The following is a 17,799-nucleotide window of genomic DNA, read 5'->3' as shown; positions in this document are numbered from 1 at the left end:
TAATAATAATAATAAAACCTGCATACAATAGAAATTTATCCGAAATTTCAAACTGATAAGCGTGTGCTACAAAGAGTATAAGTGTAATAAAAAACCTGAACCTTACGGAATAATTAATTACAAATTTTAAATGTAAATATGTACCCGTACCACATTTTTACAGTAATATGCAAAGAACAAACACATGCCTCTAGAACAAGTCGATGTACAGCACAATTGATTGTAAGCTATGCAAGAGTCCCAGCCAAGCACCAAACAAGAATAGTTCGACAACAGCTAAAATTACACGCACGGCTGTACTAGATTCACGGACTCAACAGAAAACCATCTTGTACCACATACGTCTAATTTATTACCGACACATAGTAACTGTATCAATGATTTTCACATTAGTCAGTATGAACAATATAATTTTAAAGTGAAAAGTCTACAAAGGCTCCAAATAACACATAATACCAAAAACTACAGATAAATCAGTGAACAAAAAGTGCGTCATTTAGGACAGTGATTATAACCAAGATCAGCAGAAGCAGCCCAATTCAACGACATAACAACTGGCTAACATGGCCAACCATACATGTGTTCAAAGTGTTTTATAGTGTTTTTAAAGTGTATACTTCATTTGTTTTATATTTACAATTTTATATTTATATGTTATGTTATTGTTCTCACATAATTTTACACTGTCCCACACGAACTTTCATAGTGAATTTTAACAGAATCTTAACAAGTAACTAGAGACACTGAATTCGGTTAATTCACAGCAACGATCAACTCTAGCAAGACTAGGGAATCATGATAGGTTCTAATCATTTGAACAACCCACAACACACTACGAGGCTAGGTTTTCATCACACATGTTGACATAACATCCTAAACATCTGAAGATGATACAACAAAAGTATCGAAAACGTTAATGTAAACTAATAACATTAAGATAAGTAAATTGGAAAATAAAACTGTTATAGTTAAATATGCAAGAAAGTTTTTGGGTGTCGTTTCCTCCTAACTTTTTTGGAATACAATGCAATAGTACACTACCTACTGCTCATTGAAAAAATCACATTTACATACCTGTTTTCAGCTGTCAATTTTAAACACTGGTGAATGACAAAATTAGCATAGAATAATAACACCTGATACGGCAAATTTTTATTAGTATATTTCTTACAAATTGTAATTAAAATAGCTTGATAACAATTCACATAGAAGACCGTGACAAATTGGTCCCTGGATTACTTATGACCAGTAACACCAACATTGTAAATTGGATACATAATACTTTTATAGACATTTATCTTGCCTAAGGTTTTCCTAAAACAAATATCGGGATGAACCTTAAAATAAATGGGCCACGAACCTACATTCCTTTACCCATAATGATTCCGTTGATTTTGCAAACAATTTTCGACACAGATGCACTGGCTTAGTTTCGTACATTATCCTGCTACTTGAGCCAGTTACTCGACTTTATTCGCAGAGGGTACTTTTACAGTTCGGACTTACAAATCCAGGTGTTTCTTCTGGAGGTCTTGGTTCAGCCTTCGAACATCACACTTGTCATATGAGCGAGTTTACTGGACTCCACTGGCACTGTGAAGGGTCAAAGTACCTTTTCAATGTGGAAACTTACATCTTCCGGAGTCTCTTCTTGTGATCCATAAGTCAGATTTACGTCTATTTTCGGCTGTTTCCCTTTCAACATTTTTTTCAGTGGAGCAGTCAAATCACACTGAGACAAGTGGCGAACTGGCTTGGAGTTTACATACTCACTTTTCCTCAGCCCCAAACTCCCTTCCATTTTTAAGTTTTTCCTCCCTCTACCTCTTTTTTCAACTCAATTCGTCCATGACTATATACAAATGCTGCAAAAAAACGTGACGTGTTACTTCCATATTATTGCTACTCTTGAATCGTATCTCTCTCTCCTTGTAATTAACATGGCGAATGGATGTTTAGGCGAAGGAAAAATTTCTTTTAATAAAATGTCTCTTTAATTTTACTATTATTATGGCGAAATAGTGTGCTGCATTCGGCTGTAAATCAGGAGTGGATGCAACTTCTGAAAAAAGAGATTGGCAGTTGCTGTTTGTTCTTATAGGAATGTTCACAGAATCACTTTCTAAAATATTTTGACGTATTTCAGAAGAAGAAACTCCAGGAAAAAAAAGGTACCGAAAATAATAATTATTTTGAGGTGGATTTACTTAGAGTTAGAAGTGTCTCAATACGCCTATAATTAGCCATACATCCTGCACATTGCTGTCTTGTAGCGGTGGGTAAATGTCTAGTATAGATTTGATTACGTTGCTATATGCAGAGCATTGAGAATATCGTAGCTAAAGCAATTTCATAATTGAGCCGTTCAGAGCATGAGTGGTGTAAGTTAAAAATGGGTAATGAGGTTTAAAGTAAACATTCTGTAAAATACAGAGCTAAGTAGTAATTAATATGTCCATCGTGCTCATGAAACCGTCTAAATACTGAAATTAGTGTATACCCTTAGACAAATTATATTTACTATTATTATTATTATTATTATTATTATTATTATTATTATTATTATTATTATTAAGTTAAACCTGGTATTTTAGACATAATGGCATCACTAAAACGTTATAAAACAATGTAAATTAAAAGTTATGAAGAAAGAAAACATAAATTTAAATTTTTTGTTTAACATTGCTAGGAAAAATTGAAAAAAAATTAATTTCATTTCTATATTTATTCGTGTAGAACTTCTTGAAACTGGTAGGTATAAGCCTTAAATGTGTGTTTATTTTTGTGAACAGAAAATATATTCATTAGTGCAATAAAATGATTTCCTGTTGAAGTGTACCGCCAAGGAGAATTCCAAAAGTAAATAATGAATCGGGTATCACCCGCAGAGATGTATTGATTATCTTCGTAACGCACTCTACTTTTATCAGGATTTGATAAACATGAAAATAAGGTACTGGGCAAATGAAATGAAGCAATATTGGCGAATTATTGCTGATGCATAAAGAGGGATCCCCCGAAGGGCATTAAAACGGTAAGTTTCGAGCGACATTTTGGACATCTGAATGGGTATAAAAATTCTTTGGTCGATTTTTGTGTTGTACCTCATCACATGAGTCAAGTATTTTTTCTAATTTTTCATATAATAAAATTTCCTGTATGTTAACGTGAAAAGGGTCTTACTTTGAACAACATACATTCATTTCAATATTATACTTATATTTAGTTAAGAGTAAATTAAAGAAAAATTCACTCTTGAAAAACTCATTTTTTTCACTGGTGTGCGCCCTTTCCCGCTGTCCAAAGAATTATTAATAATAATTTATAGTAATCAATATAATACAATATTATTATAATATTTTCATATTAACTATATCAAATAATTTTGGGGTTCATAATTAATTTTATAATCTCCAATGTCATATTACGGCATTAAAATTGGTTTTAAAAATAATATACAGTACCAGTACATCATTTGACTTTTTTTGACATTCTCGTTTAAATTATGAAGTCTTTCGTCCTTATTTCCAAAATTTACACAAAATACTGTCGTGACAAAGAAAATGTGAATATAGGCCCAGAACCAACAACTTTCAGTACCTAAACGCAATAATAGAACTTAAATTATCGTATTGAATTTATTTTTTAATCATGAAAATTGTCAATTTTCACATTTTCTCAGTTTCATTTTCAAAATTACAGAAAAATCTAACGTGATAATGAAAATATGAATACAGATTCGCATTCAGGGCACTCTAGTTAACTAGAACGAGTAATTGTAGCAGAAATATTTTTAAATGCGTATCACTGTAATAATAATAATAATAATAATAATAATAATAATAATAATAATAATAATAATAATATCTCAAATGGATTACATATCCCAGGTATGTATGCGTGCATGTCATTGTAAGTAACCTGGATGGAGACAATTCTCTCCACAATAGCGCTGAGGTGTAACTTATAAACCTGTGATCTTGTTACTGTCAGATGTTTGTCACTGGTTCCAACTCTCATTAGTTCCAAAGTCGAAGCTGCGAGAAAGCGCTAACTCACGTGATTCATAGTGGATGCGAATTAGGTACGTATATGTGAAAGCTCTACAGTGGTAATGTTTGCAAATAAGATGATTAACTTGAAGGAAAACAAAACTGGGATCTAAAGATTTTCGTCCCAATCACAAGGTTATTGTCCGTAAGTCTTTGATACTTAAGCTGCAATTCAATCACTGTAGTTTTCCAAGAATAAATCTTTTATCTTTCGTAAATATTATTGAACGCGCAAAATTTCTCAGATAAAATCGCTATTACGAGTCACAGTGAGTTTCCGGAACTGTGACAGTTGAGAGCTGAGAGTACAAAACAACAGCGATACCGTACAAATGACATGGATTCTGGAGTGCTTGTACGCGAGCAAGCGTTCGGTAAGTAATGTATTACTCGCACGTGTTGACAGCTATGGCTCTTGAACTGTTTCTCGCTTGTGTAACGTACCTACACTTTGAAATGACTATAGTTCGCAAGTTTTTCCCAGCCATTCCGCTAGTACGGTTTTTGGTTGTGAGAATGGATTGCTGAGTTTCTAGACTACTCGACTGTGTATAGAGCTTGTCACAAGCATTAAATTTCACACACCCCCCCATTCAACAAAGTTACGGGAAAACTTGACAATTCAATCACTTCTCGCCAGGAAATTAGCCTATACACAAGGGATGAGACGATATTAGCTACCAATCACGGTAGATGAGCTCGACCTTGATCACGAGCGCATAGCGCATCCACTGTAACAGAGACAACAGAGATGTACAGTACATGCACATGCAGCGAATAAAGACAGCAATTATTACAATAACTTGCCTTACTAAATTTCTGGCTATGTAGTAGGGCTAATTATTCAGTTATTTAATATACATGTACATAGATCTATAAACAAATCGCAAAGGGAAGGGTGTTTTAGGAACAAAAAGAGAAATAGGAAAAGTTAATTGTATGTAAACCATTTTCTTGTTAAAAGCAATTATTTATTATGTAAATACTTCACTTCATTGCTTAGGAGAAACTAATAGGGTCTACCTGCTCGACACGTGTGATCTCTAAGTACTTTTGTGTATTTGTTGAAAAAATAATAACGACAATATTGATTGAAATAGAGTATATTCATTGTGTGATTGTGAAAATGTAGTCCTTACTCTCCAGTCGTGATTATGTCATTAGTTTTCTTAGAGTGATTTGTGAGATGCACGTAACACGAAAAAACAAATTGATTAAATGAAGATATTGAGAGCCATCGTAATTTTTGGGGTTAATCATTTAAGGAGATATGTATGACTTTTAAAACTTCCACAATTTTCAGCCAAAAATTTGTGAAATTTAAACTATATAAACAGATTTATAAAAATATCTGTACCAAATTTGGTGGAATTAGGTCTAATAGTTTTGAAATTATGTTTTTAAGTATATTTTATATTGTCGTTAATAAAAAAAGCTCCTTGCATCAAAGTTTTCAAAATGTTTACTTCATATTTGCTCAAAAACTTGAAAATAGTTACTGGAATAAAAGTAAATTAGCTTTTTGAGCTTAGTAATAGTATAAGTTAAAGTGCAATCAAAGATAAAATATTATTTCTAAATTGAAGAAATACATAGTCTAATAAGAGTAAATATCCAGAAACAAGCAACAAATAAAACATCAACAATAAATTTAAAATAAAGAAATAAAAGGAATCTATATACAATCTACTGACCCAAACGTAAATTAATTTATCTTCGATGTCAATTCCGAAAGCAATTTATTTCTCTCTTCTCCAGAATAATGCCTATATTTTTTTTTTAATCTTGCGTCTTATAATGCCGTTTTTGTTTTGTTTTTTTTTTTTTGCAAATGATATTTTTTTTTACACAAACACTGCACTTCATCACCATGTTCGAAACATAAATATTGTATCTTCCACTCTTCCTTGAAAGCTTTCAGCGCTTCCGTTCCGTCATGATGCACTGTGTTCTAAGATCTGTACATCCTTTAGCAATGTTTACAGGTAAAAGAGCTCCGCGCGCGCGCTGCGGGCACAAAATAGCTCTCGCTCGAAAGTACTACTGACCATCGCAAGACAGCTATACATCAATTGAGGTACCTCATAGCACAAAAAGACCTTCCACACAAGATCCAACTATATGGCTTCTGGCTTACGAACAGTATATATATATATATATATATATATATATATATATATATGTATATATATATACATATATATATATATGTATATATATATACATACATACATATATATTTATTTAACTTGGTAGAGATAAGGCCATCAGGCATACTCTTTCCCCCTACCAGGGAATTACAACTACCATATTAACAATAAAATTAAAATTATAATTACAATTAATGTTCAATTTACAATTACAATATAAGTCAAAGTTATAATAGATTACCTGATTAATAAAAGGTAAGCAATTTATTATAGAGGTTAAGAACAAAGAAAGATTATCTTGCTGAAGTACAAATTAAAGCTAACATAATAAAACCATACCATGATTAAAGTAGAGGATTATGAAATATAATTACATACACGCATGGATGTATAGTAAGATGTGCGGCCATTACAAACGCATTCCACACACATCACAACCGAACAGTATGCATGCATACGTGAATACACACTTTGTGACATATTTCAAGCGCAAAAATCCCATTCCACAAACTTTAGAACTAAACGGCTTTCCGCTTGCAGATACAGTTTAAAAAAAGCAAAAGCACGAATACGTTTCTCGCCTGTGTGAACACGTGAATGCATAGAGAGATATTCCGCGCTAGAAGAACACTTTGCACTGAAGTCTGTATTGAATTGCTTCATGCCATGTGCACGAAAGAATGCCTCATTTAGATATGAAGAGCTTCTATAAGTGTTCCCACTCACTTCACAAACGAATGGCTCCTGACACGTGTGTACGCGTGAATGTACGGAGAGCGAAAAACTCTTTCCAAAGGCGTCACAACGGAATGGTTTCACGTCTTAGTGTACGCGTGAATCCTTAACGAGGTACTTCGATATCGAAAAACATTTTCCACAAACGTCACAACTGAAAGGCTTCTCGCCAGAGTGCAACACTGAATGTGTTTTAAGATTTGATGATCTCGAAAAACACTTACCACACTCGTCACAACTCAATGGTTTCGTGCCTCTGTGCACGCGTGAATGCCTATCCAGTTGTGCCAATTGTAAAAAACTCTTTCCACATACATCACAACTGAATGGCCTCTCGCTAGTGTGCACGCGTGAATGCTTCCTGAGATAGTCGGAGGTTGAAAAGCACTTCCCACACACGTCACAACTGAATGGTTTCGTGCCTCTGTGCAGTCGTGAATGCCTCTCGAAATTTCCCATGCGCGAAAAACTCTTTCCACACACATCACAACGAATGGCCTCTCGTTTGTATGCACGAGTGAATGCCTCTTGAGATCGTTGGACCTTGTAAAGGACTTTCCACAAACGTCACAACAGAATGCTTTCCCGCCTGTGTGCACCCATGAATGATCCTTGAGACTGTTGGGATTTGAAAAGCACATCCCAGACACGTCACAACAGAATGGCCCTTCGTTTGTGTGCACCAGGGAATGCCTCTTGAGATCGTAGGACTTTGAAAAGCACTTGCCACACACGTTACAACTGAATGGCTTCTCGCCAGTGTGCACTTTTGAGTGCACTTTAAGATGTTCAGACCTTGCAAAACACTTCCCACACACATCGCAACAGAATGATTTGGCGCCTGAGTGCACGCGTGAATGTCTCTCGAGATGTGCCAATTCCGACAAAACTCTTTCCACACACATCACAACTGAATGGCCTCTCGTTTGTGTGAACGCGTGAATGGTTCTTGAGATGGTGAGATTTAGAAAAGAACTTCCCACACACGTCACAACTGAATGGTTTTGCGCCTGTGTGCACACGTGAATGCCTCTCGAGTTGTGCCAATTGAGAAAAACTCTTTGCACACACATCACAACTGAATGGCCTGTCGTTTGTGTGCACAAGTGAATGCTTCTTGAGATAATCGGAGTTACAAAAGAACCTCCCACACACGTCACACCTGATTGGGTTCTCGCTTGAGTGAACGCGTGAATGCTTTTCGAAATCCCCCGATCGTGAAAAACTCTTTCCAAGCACATCGCCATTGAATTCCTTGTGACACTTGTGTACGACATAATGGCTTCTGAGTCTTGCAAACTCGAGAAAAGACATTCCGGAAATGTCACAATCGTATTTCTTGCCGTCGTACTCTTCAGGAATATTTTCGCAGAATTTTGCAACTCCGCTACTATGGCTAACTGCAATACTAACAATTATAAGTGTCATTAGTGGAAACTATGTCTAGACTTCAAATGAAGAAATATATGCCCCCCATAAGCAAAGTAATTTAGGTGAAATTGATAATGGACTTTCACTTCAGTTACCTTTTGTACAGATTATCTTTAAAAAATTAAATAGTAATAGTTATTATAATAATGATAACAGCAATAATGATAGTAATAACAATAATTAGTTATTCATTTATTAATATTTATGTGCTGGACAACACACATTGGACAATAGAAGTCCAAGACAGTTATACAATTAATAGAATAAAATAATTAACTATGGTACAAATTAAATAATAATAATAATAATAATAATAATAATAATGGTACTAATAATAATAATAATAATAATAATAATAATGATAATAATAATGATAATAAATGTAGTACTAATGGTGGTACTGGTATTAATAATATATGTAGTATTATCAGCAAATAATAATAATAATAGTACAGAAGCTTGACGGTTTACATATCGAAAGGGGGGAACACATTTAACAAAATTAAGTCAGAAATTCTGTAGGGATCTCAGACCCAGAAACTGCTATCCACTCAATCATTATTGCTACTCGTTCTGCTTGTATTGAAATATATTTCTACCAACAGAACCTCCATCAGGACAAATCACAAGGTAAAATAACCCCATTCTGGCGGATCCCTAGCAACTGCCAAATTCTTGGGAACTGGAAAGAATATAAACTAGGTAAGGAAGTTTTTTTGGTCCTGTCATTAAGCCATGAGAAGGCACGTAAGCGTTATAACATGGCGAAGAGCATGCAGTCAGATAGATGGAGCTACTGAAAATACGGTACGAAGCTCAACTTACCGTTCTGACTTTTGCTTAGGGATTTTGTTTCCGGACATTTTTTTTTTATTTTATACATTACACGATATTAATAATACAACCTTGGAAAATTTTATTACATTTTTTTCTGTTTCAGAAGTCAATTACAACATTTATTTTTTCTTTAATGCTATAATATAAAATGCAGCAAAGGAATGATTGAATTAAATGAGTAATACAAATAGGAAATTATAATTGTCCATTTATGAAAAGAAAGTAAAACAACAAGAAAAATTCTGCAGAAATGAATATTAGAATATTATGCAGAAAATATGAAAAAAATATGTTTTCATTTTCGTATTAAATCCAATCTAATATTACAGAAGTAATGTTAACAGAACTAATATATTTACACAAGTAATGGGTCAATATTTTATTAATAAAGCAGAAACATTCTGCAAAGTGGGAGGTTTACGAAGAAGTGCACTGCTTGGCTGAGAATGGGTCAACGAGAAGAACAGACATTATAGCCATCGATCACCGGAATCAAAGAAGCGTCATTCTTGACCCCACTGTCTGTTTTGAGAAGGATGATCAACAAGCCAATAACGTTAAAGATGAAGAGAAGTCTATTTACAAACCATGTATTCCTACCCTTACCAGATCAATATACAAGATTTGTCCAGTAATAATCTAGGGATCGTCTATGATGGTGCGACAATTCAAGTTAATAAAATTACGATTCTTCTTAATAATAAAAATATAATTTGGTTAATTGGGTAAAATTGCATGCTGCGGAAGTTAGATTTTTATATAAGAGTATAATAAATAGGATTGTATGGATATTACAAGGGCAATAATTTCTTCACGCGCACTTTGTGAATAGAACACAGAAGAAAGCATATTAAAATAACTTATTCGAAATCGTACAAAATATCGGAGAAACCAATTTTCCCTGCACAATTGAAAAATATAAGTACCATTCACAATAAATACTGCATTTTATGGATTCTAAAAAGTTGTTTATTAATCTAGAGGTATTGGCTGATGACTATATTAAATTCCAGCACAACATTCATTCAGAATATGTAGAAATTACACTTTGGATTTTACTAAATGTATAGGCCTACTATCAAAACGTGTTACATACTCCCTCAAATACTGTACATGTGTGTTTATTTTTTTTAAATATAATTCATAGTACTGAAACTGCCATATTGAATTCCCACAAATTGTATTATTCGTAATTTTCGTCTCCAAAACTCCTAAGATATCTAATTTAATTTTTCACCCATTTTTGTCCCACTCCACCACTTTAGGGACAAAGTCGGACTAAATAATAACTTATTCGTATCACATAGATCGCAAATATCCCCAGATATCGACTTTCATCGAGATCGGATGACATGACATTTCTCACCCCCTTCTGCCTTTTCGTCAGTACCTTAGGATATGATATTTAAAAAAATCGAAGAATGTTTAACCAATATTGTAGAGCATAACCTTCATTTTAAATTTTACGTCTCTAGTTAAATATAGTTTAGTGAATTTTTAAAATCGTCGACTTCTTTCTCTCTTCTCTCTGCTCGGAAGTAAAAAAAAAAAAACTGAAGTTATTTCAAGGGAGTAGCCTACATGAAATTGAATTTTTTTACTTTCCTTATACATTTTAGAAACAATTCTGAGAGATGAGATGAATAGTCTAACCCAATTTTATGAGTGAATCTTTGTTTCAAATTTAAAGGCTGCACGTCTGCTGCTTAAAAAATATAAATCGGTATAATTATTTTGATCATTACTGCCTCCCATTTTCCATCCCTTAATGTTCGTATTTCGTAAAACTCAGTCTTATCTATTGACTAAGGATTAACATATTTCCATATACATATACATTTCCATATATATAACAGATTATATTTCCATTTCGTACAATAGTCTGGTCACGAGACATAATCATATACTTTGTCTTTTCGGGATTTACTACCAAACCTATCGCTTTATTTGCTTCAAGTAATAATTTCCGTGTTTTCCCTAATTCTTTGCAATTTTTATTCTGATAAATGAGTTTTAAAATTAAAATACAATGCCAACAAAGGCGGTGCAATCAAATGAAAACAAATGACTTCGTCTACAAGGGGCCTTGGACAACAACAATCGAAAGCTATGAAACATAGCCTACACAGAATGTTTCTGTGTTTGTATGAAGTAATATCGGAAGATAAGTTAACCGATATGTATATTTAATTATTATTTCACCTTTGGAAAGTGTAGTTATTATAGATGGAGATAAGGCTATAATGTTATTACAGTAACTTCTGAGTGAATCGAAGACAGGTAAAATTAAAATAGCTTCTTATGCACAGAAAAATTTTATAGGCTACTCTGTACATTCGTTTCTTGGCTTTCTTAAAATAATGTTTATGTACACATTCATTTTCATCTCAGAGAATTAACGACCAACGAGAGTGTATTGATGAAGCATGCTGTAATAGTACGTTAGCTTAGCAATCCATTGTTTTATACTTTAAATTTTAACTATGCTCAATTGAATCGTGTTAAAATACATAAAATATATATTGCAATAAATACAATGTAAGAAAATTGAGTAATGAGCCAAGTTTGGCATAATGATAATAATAATAATAATAATAATAATAATAATAATAATAATTATTATTATTATTATTATCACTATTATTATTATTATTATTATTATTATTATTATTATTATTATCATCATATTTTTTGCTGAAAATACTACAGATATTACTACCACCAGTACCTCCATTAGTACTACATTTATTATTATTATTTATTATTATTATTATTATTATTATTATTATTATTATATTATTATTATTATTATCTTAATAATTTAATTTGTACCATAGTTGTTACTTTTATTGTATTAATTGTGTCACTCTCTTGGATTTTATTGGCCAATGTCTCGTCCATCACATCGATATTAATAAATTAATGAATTATTATTATTATTATTAACATTACTACTATTACTATCATTATTCTTGCTATGATTATTGTAATTACTATTATTACTTAATTTTATTAAGTTAATCTATACAGAAGTAATTGAAGGTAAAAGTCCATTATCAATTTCTCTTATATTACTTTGCTTATGGCGTATGTATTTTCTAGTTTGAAATTTAAACATTCTTTCCACTAATGACAGTACAGTTCACAAAGTGCAGTCGTAGAGAACGGTTGTGTAGTAAGCAGCATATGCAAGTAGGTTAGCGTGTGAAGAAGGTATGGGCGACGACCTAAATTCTTATAGGGCGCGAATCGGGTGCTTCAATGCAAGGCAGTGTTGCAGATGTTCAAAAGGTGATAATGTAATAGTGTCGGATAGAATCAACATATTTGTGGCAGCGGCTGTTTTATCAATCCTACTGATTATTGGAAATGTGGAGTTAAACCCTGGTCCTGGAGATACAGAAGGAAGAGTCTATAGTGATGAAGTGTTTCAAAGAGAATGGATAAACTATATGAAAGAAACGAGAGAAGACAGACTGAAGGCAAGTGTTCTACTAAACAAAGTAGCAAGTGATATAGATACATTAGTAAACAGGTACACTGAAGTGGAAAAGAAGTTAAAGGAGGTTATCCAAGAGCAGGCGGTGTTAAAATCGATAGTTAAAAAATGGGAAAATGATAGCAGAATTAATAACATTGTAATTTATGGTGTTGAAGAGTGCAATCATGAAAAAGGGATTGATACTGGTTACGTGGTGTTAGAATTATTAACTAAGTATTTCAGTCTAAACTTGGACATAAGTGCGATAAATAACGCGTATAGAGTAGGTAAGGGAAATAAAAGACCAATTATTGTGAAATTGAACAGTTACTTTATCAAAGAACACATCATTGCCAATACGCGTCAACTCAAAGGCACAAATATATTCATAGAAAATGACTTTGCAAAAGAAATTAGAGAGAAACGAAAGAAGTTAATTCCAATATTAAAAGAAGCTCGAGGTAAAGGATTTAGGGCAACTTTAGTAAAAGATAAAATGAAGATAAACGGAAACATAGTTAACGTAGAGTCCTTAAATAATCAAAACATTGAGGATTTATTCAGGTGCGGTAACAAGAACAGAAATAAGGAAATAGAGACTTGTGGAAATAGAGCACTAATGACAGTTATAATAGCTAGTGTTCAGTAAGCCATAGTAGTGGACTACCAAAATTCTGCGAAAATATTCCTGACGAGGACGACGGCAAGAAATACGATTGTGACATTTGCGGAATGTCTTTTCTCGACTTTGCAAGACTCAAAAGCCATTTCCTCGTACACATATGTAACAAGCAAATCAATTGCGATCTGTGTAGAAAGCGTTTTTCCGAACCCGGAGATTTCGAAAACTATTCGTGCGTTCACTCAAACCAGAAGCCATTCAGTTGTGACGTGTGTGGAAAGTGCATTTCGCAATTGGCTAATCTCGGCAAGCATTCACGAATGCACACAGGCGCGAAACCATTAAGTTTAACGTTTGTGGAAACTTTTTTTCAATGTCCAACAATCTCGAGAGGCATTCACTCGTGCACACCAAAGAGAGGCCATTCAGTTGTGACGTGTGTGGAAAGAGTTTTTCGCAATTGGCAAATCTCGAGACGCATTCACGCCTGCACTCCGGCGCGAAACCATTGTGTTGCGACGTGTGTGGTAAGTGTTTTGCAAGGTCTGAACATTTTAAAGCGCATACACTGGTGCACACTGGCGAGAAGCCATTCAGTTGTGACGTGAGTGGAAAGTACTTTTTGCAATTGTGCAAATCTCGGCAGGCATTCTCGCGTGCACACGGGCGGGAAACCATTCTGGTGTGATGTTTGTGGAAACAGCTTTTCAAGTTCCGACTATCTCAAACAGCATTCACGCGTCCACACAAACGAGAGACCATTCAGTTGTGACGTGTGTGGAAAGAGTTTTTCCCGGTCCGCACATCTCGAGAGTCATTCACGAATGCATACAGGTCCGAAATCATTCAGTTGTGACGTGTGTGGTAAGTGTTTTGTAAGTCCTTCAAACCTTAGAAGACATTTAATGTTGCACATTGGCGAGAAGCCATTCAGTTGTGAAGTTTGTGGAAAGTGTTTTTCGTTATCGATATATCTCGATGAGCATTCACGCGAACACTAAGGCGTGAGACCATTCCCTTGTGACGTCTTTGGAAAGAGTTTTTCGGTTTCCGTACATTTCAATAGGGTTTCATGCGTACACACGTGTCAGAAGCCATTTGTTTTGTGAAGTGTGTGCGAACTCTTATAGAAGCTCTTGAAATCTAAATGAGGCATTATTTCGAGCACACTATCACGAAGCTATTCAATACAGACTTCTGTGCAAAGTGTTTTCCTTGCGCGGAATATTATCTCTCTATGCATTCACGTGTTCACACAGGCGACAATTCCTTTTGCTTTAATGTGTGTAGGAAAGATTTGCACCCCGGAATAAACTCTATCTGCATTCACTTGTTCACGCAAGCGGGAAGGCGTTCAGTTGTAAAGTTTGTGGAAAGCGTTTTTTGCGCTACAAATATCTGAGTGTGCATTCACGTATGCACAGTTGAGAAGCCATTCAGTTGTGATGTGTGTGGGAAGTGTTATGGACGTCCGTTTAATCTCCAGATGCTTTCTCGTGAAAAACCGGTCAGTTTTGATGTGGCGGAATATATTTTTCGCGCTCGGAAAACTTTAACGTGTATTCACGTATGCATACATAAGAGAAACTCTTCAGCTGCATTTGTGTGAAATGCGTTTTTATGGCCCGCACATCTTAATATACATTCATGCGTGTACATTATTATATTTTATAATAAATATTTAAATAACCTGTACTTTAATCACTGTATGGTTTTATTGTGTTAGCTTTAATTTGTATTTTAGTAAGATAATCTTTCTTTGTTCTTAACGTCTATAATAAATTGTCTAGGTTTTACTAATCAGTTAATCTTTTAATACTTTGACTTTTATTGTAATTGTAAATTTAACATTAATAGTAATTACAATTCTAATTTTATTCTTAATACTGTAGTTATAATTCTCAGCTAGGGGTTAAAATTAGGCTTGATGGCATTATCTCTACCAGGTTAAATAAATATTATAGTATACTGTACTGTTTATAAGCCAGAAGCCATAAGATGGATCTTGCGTGGAAGGTGTTTTTCTGCTAAGAGGTATCTCAAATGGTGTTTACGCTTACTTCCTGACGAGAAATGATTGAATTGCCAGGTTTTGGCTTAACTTTGTTGAATAGGGGAAGTGTGAAATGTGAAGCTGCAGAAGCTCGACATCCTCCTCACTTAAGGAATCAGTTCGAAGCAGCTAGATCAAGTGAACCACGCACATTAACACAGAAGCATGGCACAACCGCTTCCAGAACATTGCTTGTAAGAAACATCCCACTGTATACAAACTCACACATTATTTAAAGAATGAGCAATCCGATGTAGGCAGAATGATCCAGGGCTTGGAACTGGGACAAAGAGTAAAAGAAGCACGAGAACGAAAATATAAAAGCTCAAATATAAGGCTGCAAAATATTTCACAAAGTTATGATGAATTCAAAGACGATGGACGTGTAGCTGAATATTTGAGTGCCTGTGGTTACAACATTCAAATCTGAATAAAACCATACAAAACTCGGTTTCAGCAATAAAATAGGCCTGAAGTTTTTCGGGAGATATGTAAACCATTCAAAACCTCGTTCCACCTAAATTATTGCAATATCAATTTTAAAAAACATATAAAATAATAAATACTGTATATGTTAATTTTCTTTGTTCTTATTTTCTCTTGGGTCAATTTGTTTGGGTGAATTCTCCGGAGCATCAGTCGCCCATGCGTCAAATTTCCTTTGGGTGAATATACTTCGTGTGAACTAGCACTGATATAAATATATTTGAACAAAACGAAATATACAAACATTTATGGGAAAAATAAGGTAGGCCTTCTTAGCAAACTGATTATATTCACTTCTTCATTACTTAGTCACTAAGATGTACTGCTTGGAAAAGTTTGGTTGTACTACTTAAAACGTTGTACGCCTAGAGTTTTTGTTGATCAGCGTCTGAACAAATAGGTTATGTAGTTTCATTAGAATTTAAACAGCAAAATAACTATATTCGTTATGGCTAAATATCTCAGACCAGATGCTGATCCTCATTTTGATTTGGCTGACAAAGTTTGGACTCATTCGCTGAAGATTTTTCATTTTTTTTTTTTTTTTTTTTTTTGCAGTGTTAACTAGTCTTTCAGATTCAAACAAGTTAAATCTGATTAATTATGTATCTCATTCTGTTTATGGTTGTTTAAGTGAAATTAGTACCCTACATAATTATGAGTTTGCTTTTGGGTACTCTCAATGCTCTACATATAGCCCAAGAGGAACGTAATGAAATATATACTAGACATTTACCTGCCACTAGAAGACAAAATTGCGGAGAACCTACAGCACAATATGGGCCTCTTCAGACATTGCTAAATCTATTTAATACCGGTGACTATGTTAAAGCCGAAAATCGACCTCAAAATTAATATATTCGTGACCTTTTTTTTTCCTGGACTCTCTTCTTATACGTCAAAGGGTTCTAGAACGTAATACTCTCACACAGGTTTTAAGATAGATAATAAATAATTGTCGCAGAAATCCACAAATGAAAAATTATATTTGTGCAAAATGTGGAAAATCTTGTACAATATTCGAAATAATTGTACAAAAAAGATACAATTTATAAGGTTTATAGAAACAAAAAGTTATGTATTTTGTTTCTTGGAGTTTTATTATTTTCAGTCCATTTTACCACACTCTAGATGTGCTTAAGCAAGCAAATCATTTCACGTAGGTGTGTTTAGAATCGATTACTGCTGAATTTACATCACATCAAAATACGTTATTTTATGCGCATTCTAAACATTCAAATTCCTTACCAGTAGGCTCTTCAAGATTTATTATTAGCAGAGTGATAACTCCTTTTACTCAAAGATGGTATCTAATTAGAGTTCTTACAAGATTTATGCAACTAAATCCTCACTCACAGTTTGCGATATACGATGGAATTACTGTATATAAGTCAATTAGAAGAAATTGTTCAATTCACTTGTTAATTTACATGAACTGTACCAACGTTTTGAAATCAATTCCTGAACAACTATTTCTCAATATTTTCTTGAACATTGCCCGTGCCATTAGCATTTCATTTACATTCAGATTCTCCAGAACCGATTAGTTGAAACTCATCTCTGATTTTATTTTCTCCACTACCATCATCGTTTCTGAAGTCCAATGTGGTTGTCGCATTTTTGCACATTTACATTCAAAGTTTGTTGCATTTCTAGAAGTCGAGTAGCAAAATGCGAGAATTGCGACTGTGGCTTAAGGCGTGCTGTCACATTACAGCAAGCTGTGGAGCAAGTTTGAACTGTGAACTTCCCTATAAGAACAGACAGAAACTGTCAAATTCGTATCGCAGTGCACCATTCTCTGCTTCTACTGCTAATGGCAAACTTAAAGTAAAACTAATCAGTCAGAAGAATCTCCTTATTCAGAAGTTGGATCCACTCCTGATTTATAGCCGAATGCAGCATACTATTTCCCCATAATAATGGAAAAATTAAAGAGACATTTTATTAAA

At 33.9% G+C, this 17,799-nt stretch overlaps 2 protein-coding genes across 3 annotated transcripts in view; both read right to left on the bottom strand.

Moving 5' to 3' along the window:
* Positions 1–17,799, bottom strand: part of LOC138691656 (gastrula zinc finger protein XlCGF57.1-like) — a 60,048-nt gene that overhangs the window by 16,925 nt on the left and 25,324 nt on the right. The gene's annotated exons all lie outside the window — the stretch shown is intronic.
* Positions 6,287–7,842, bottom strand: LOC138691423 (zinc finger protein 681-like). Its single transcript, XM_069813347.1, has 2 exons — positions 7,593–7,842; positions 6,287–7,491 (listed from the first exon to the last, which is right to left on the bottom strand). The coding sequence occupies exons 1-2, from the start codon at positions 7,840–7,842 to the stop codon at positions 7,025–7,027; spliced, it is 717 nt and encodes a 238-aa protein (XP_069669448.1). The 3' UTR covers positions 6,287–7,024.

This window comes from Periplaneta americana, chromosome 16 (assembly GCF_040183065.1).
Source record: "Periplaneta americana isolate PAMFEO1 chromosome 16, P.americana_PAMFEO1_priV1, whole genome shotgun sequence".
In the NCBI taxonomy this organism is placed as follows: domain Eukaryota; kingdom Metazoa; phylum Arthropoda; class Insecta; order Blattodea; family Blattidae; genus Periplaneta; species Periplaneta americana.
Note: the sequence above shows the minus strand (reverse complement) of the source record. Positions and strands in the feature narration are given on the sequence as shown.

What these genes read in the sequence shown, in the direction of transcription:
- LOC138691423 (XM_069813347.1), bottom strand. Translation starts at nt 7,842, where the DNA reads ATGTGTGTGGAAAGAGTTTTGTCGGAATTGGCACATCTCGAGAGACAT. An exon ending in AAACGAAGGGCCATTCTGTT is followed by an intron (nt 7,492 to 7,592) that starts GTGACGTGTCTG and finishes GTTTGTGGAAAG; the next exon opens with TCCTTTACAAGGTCCAACGA.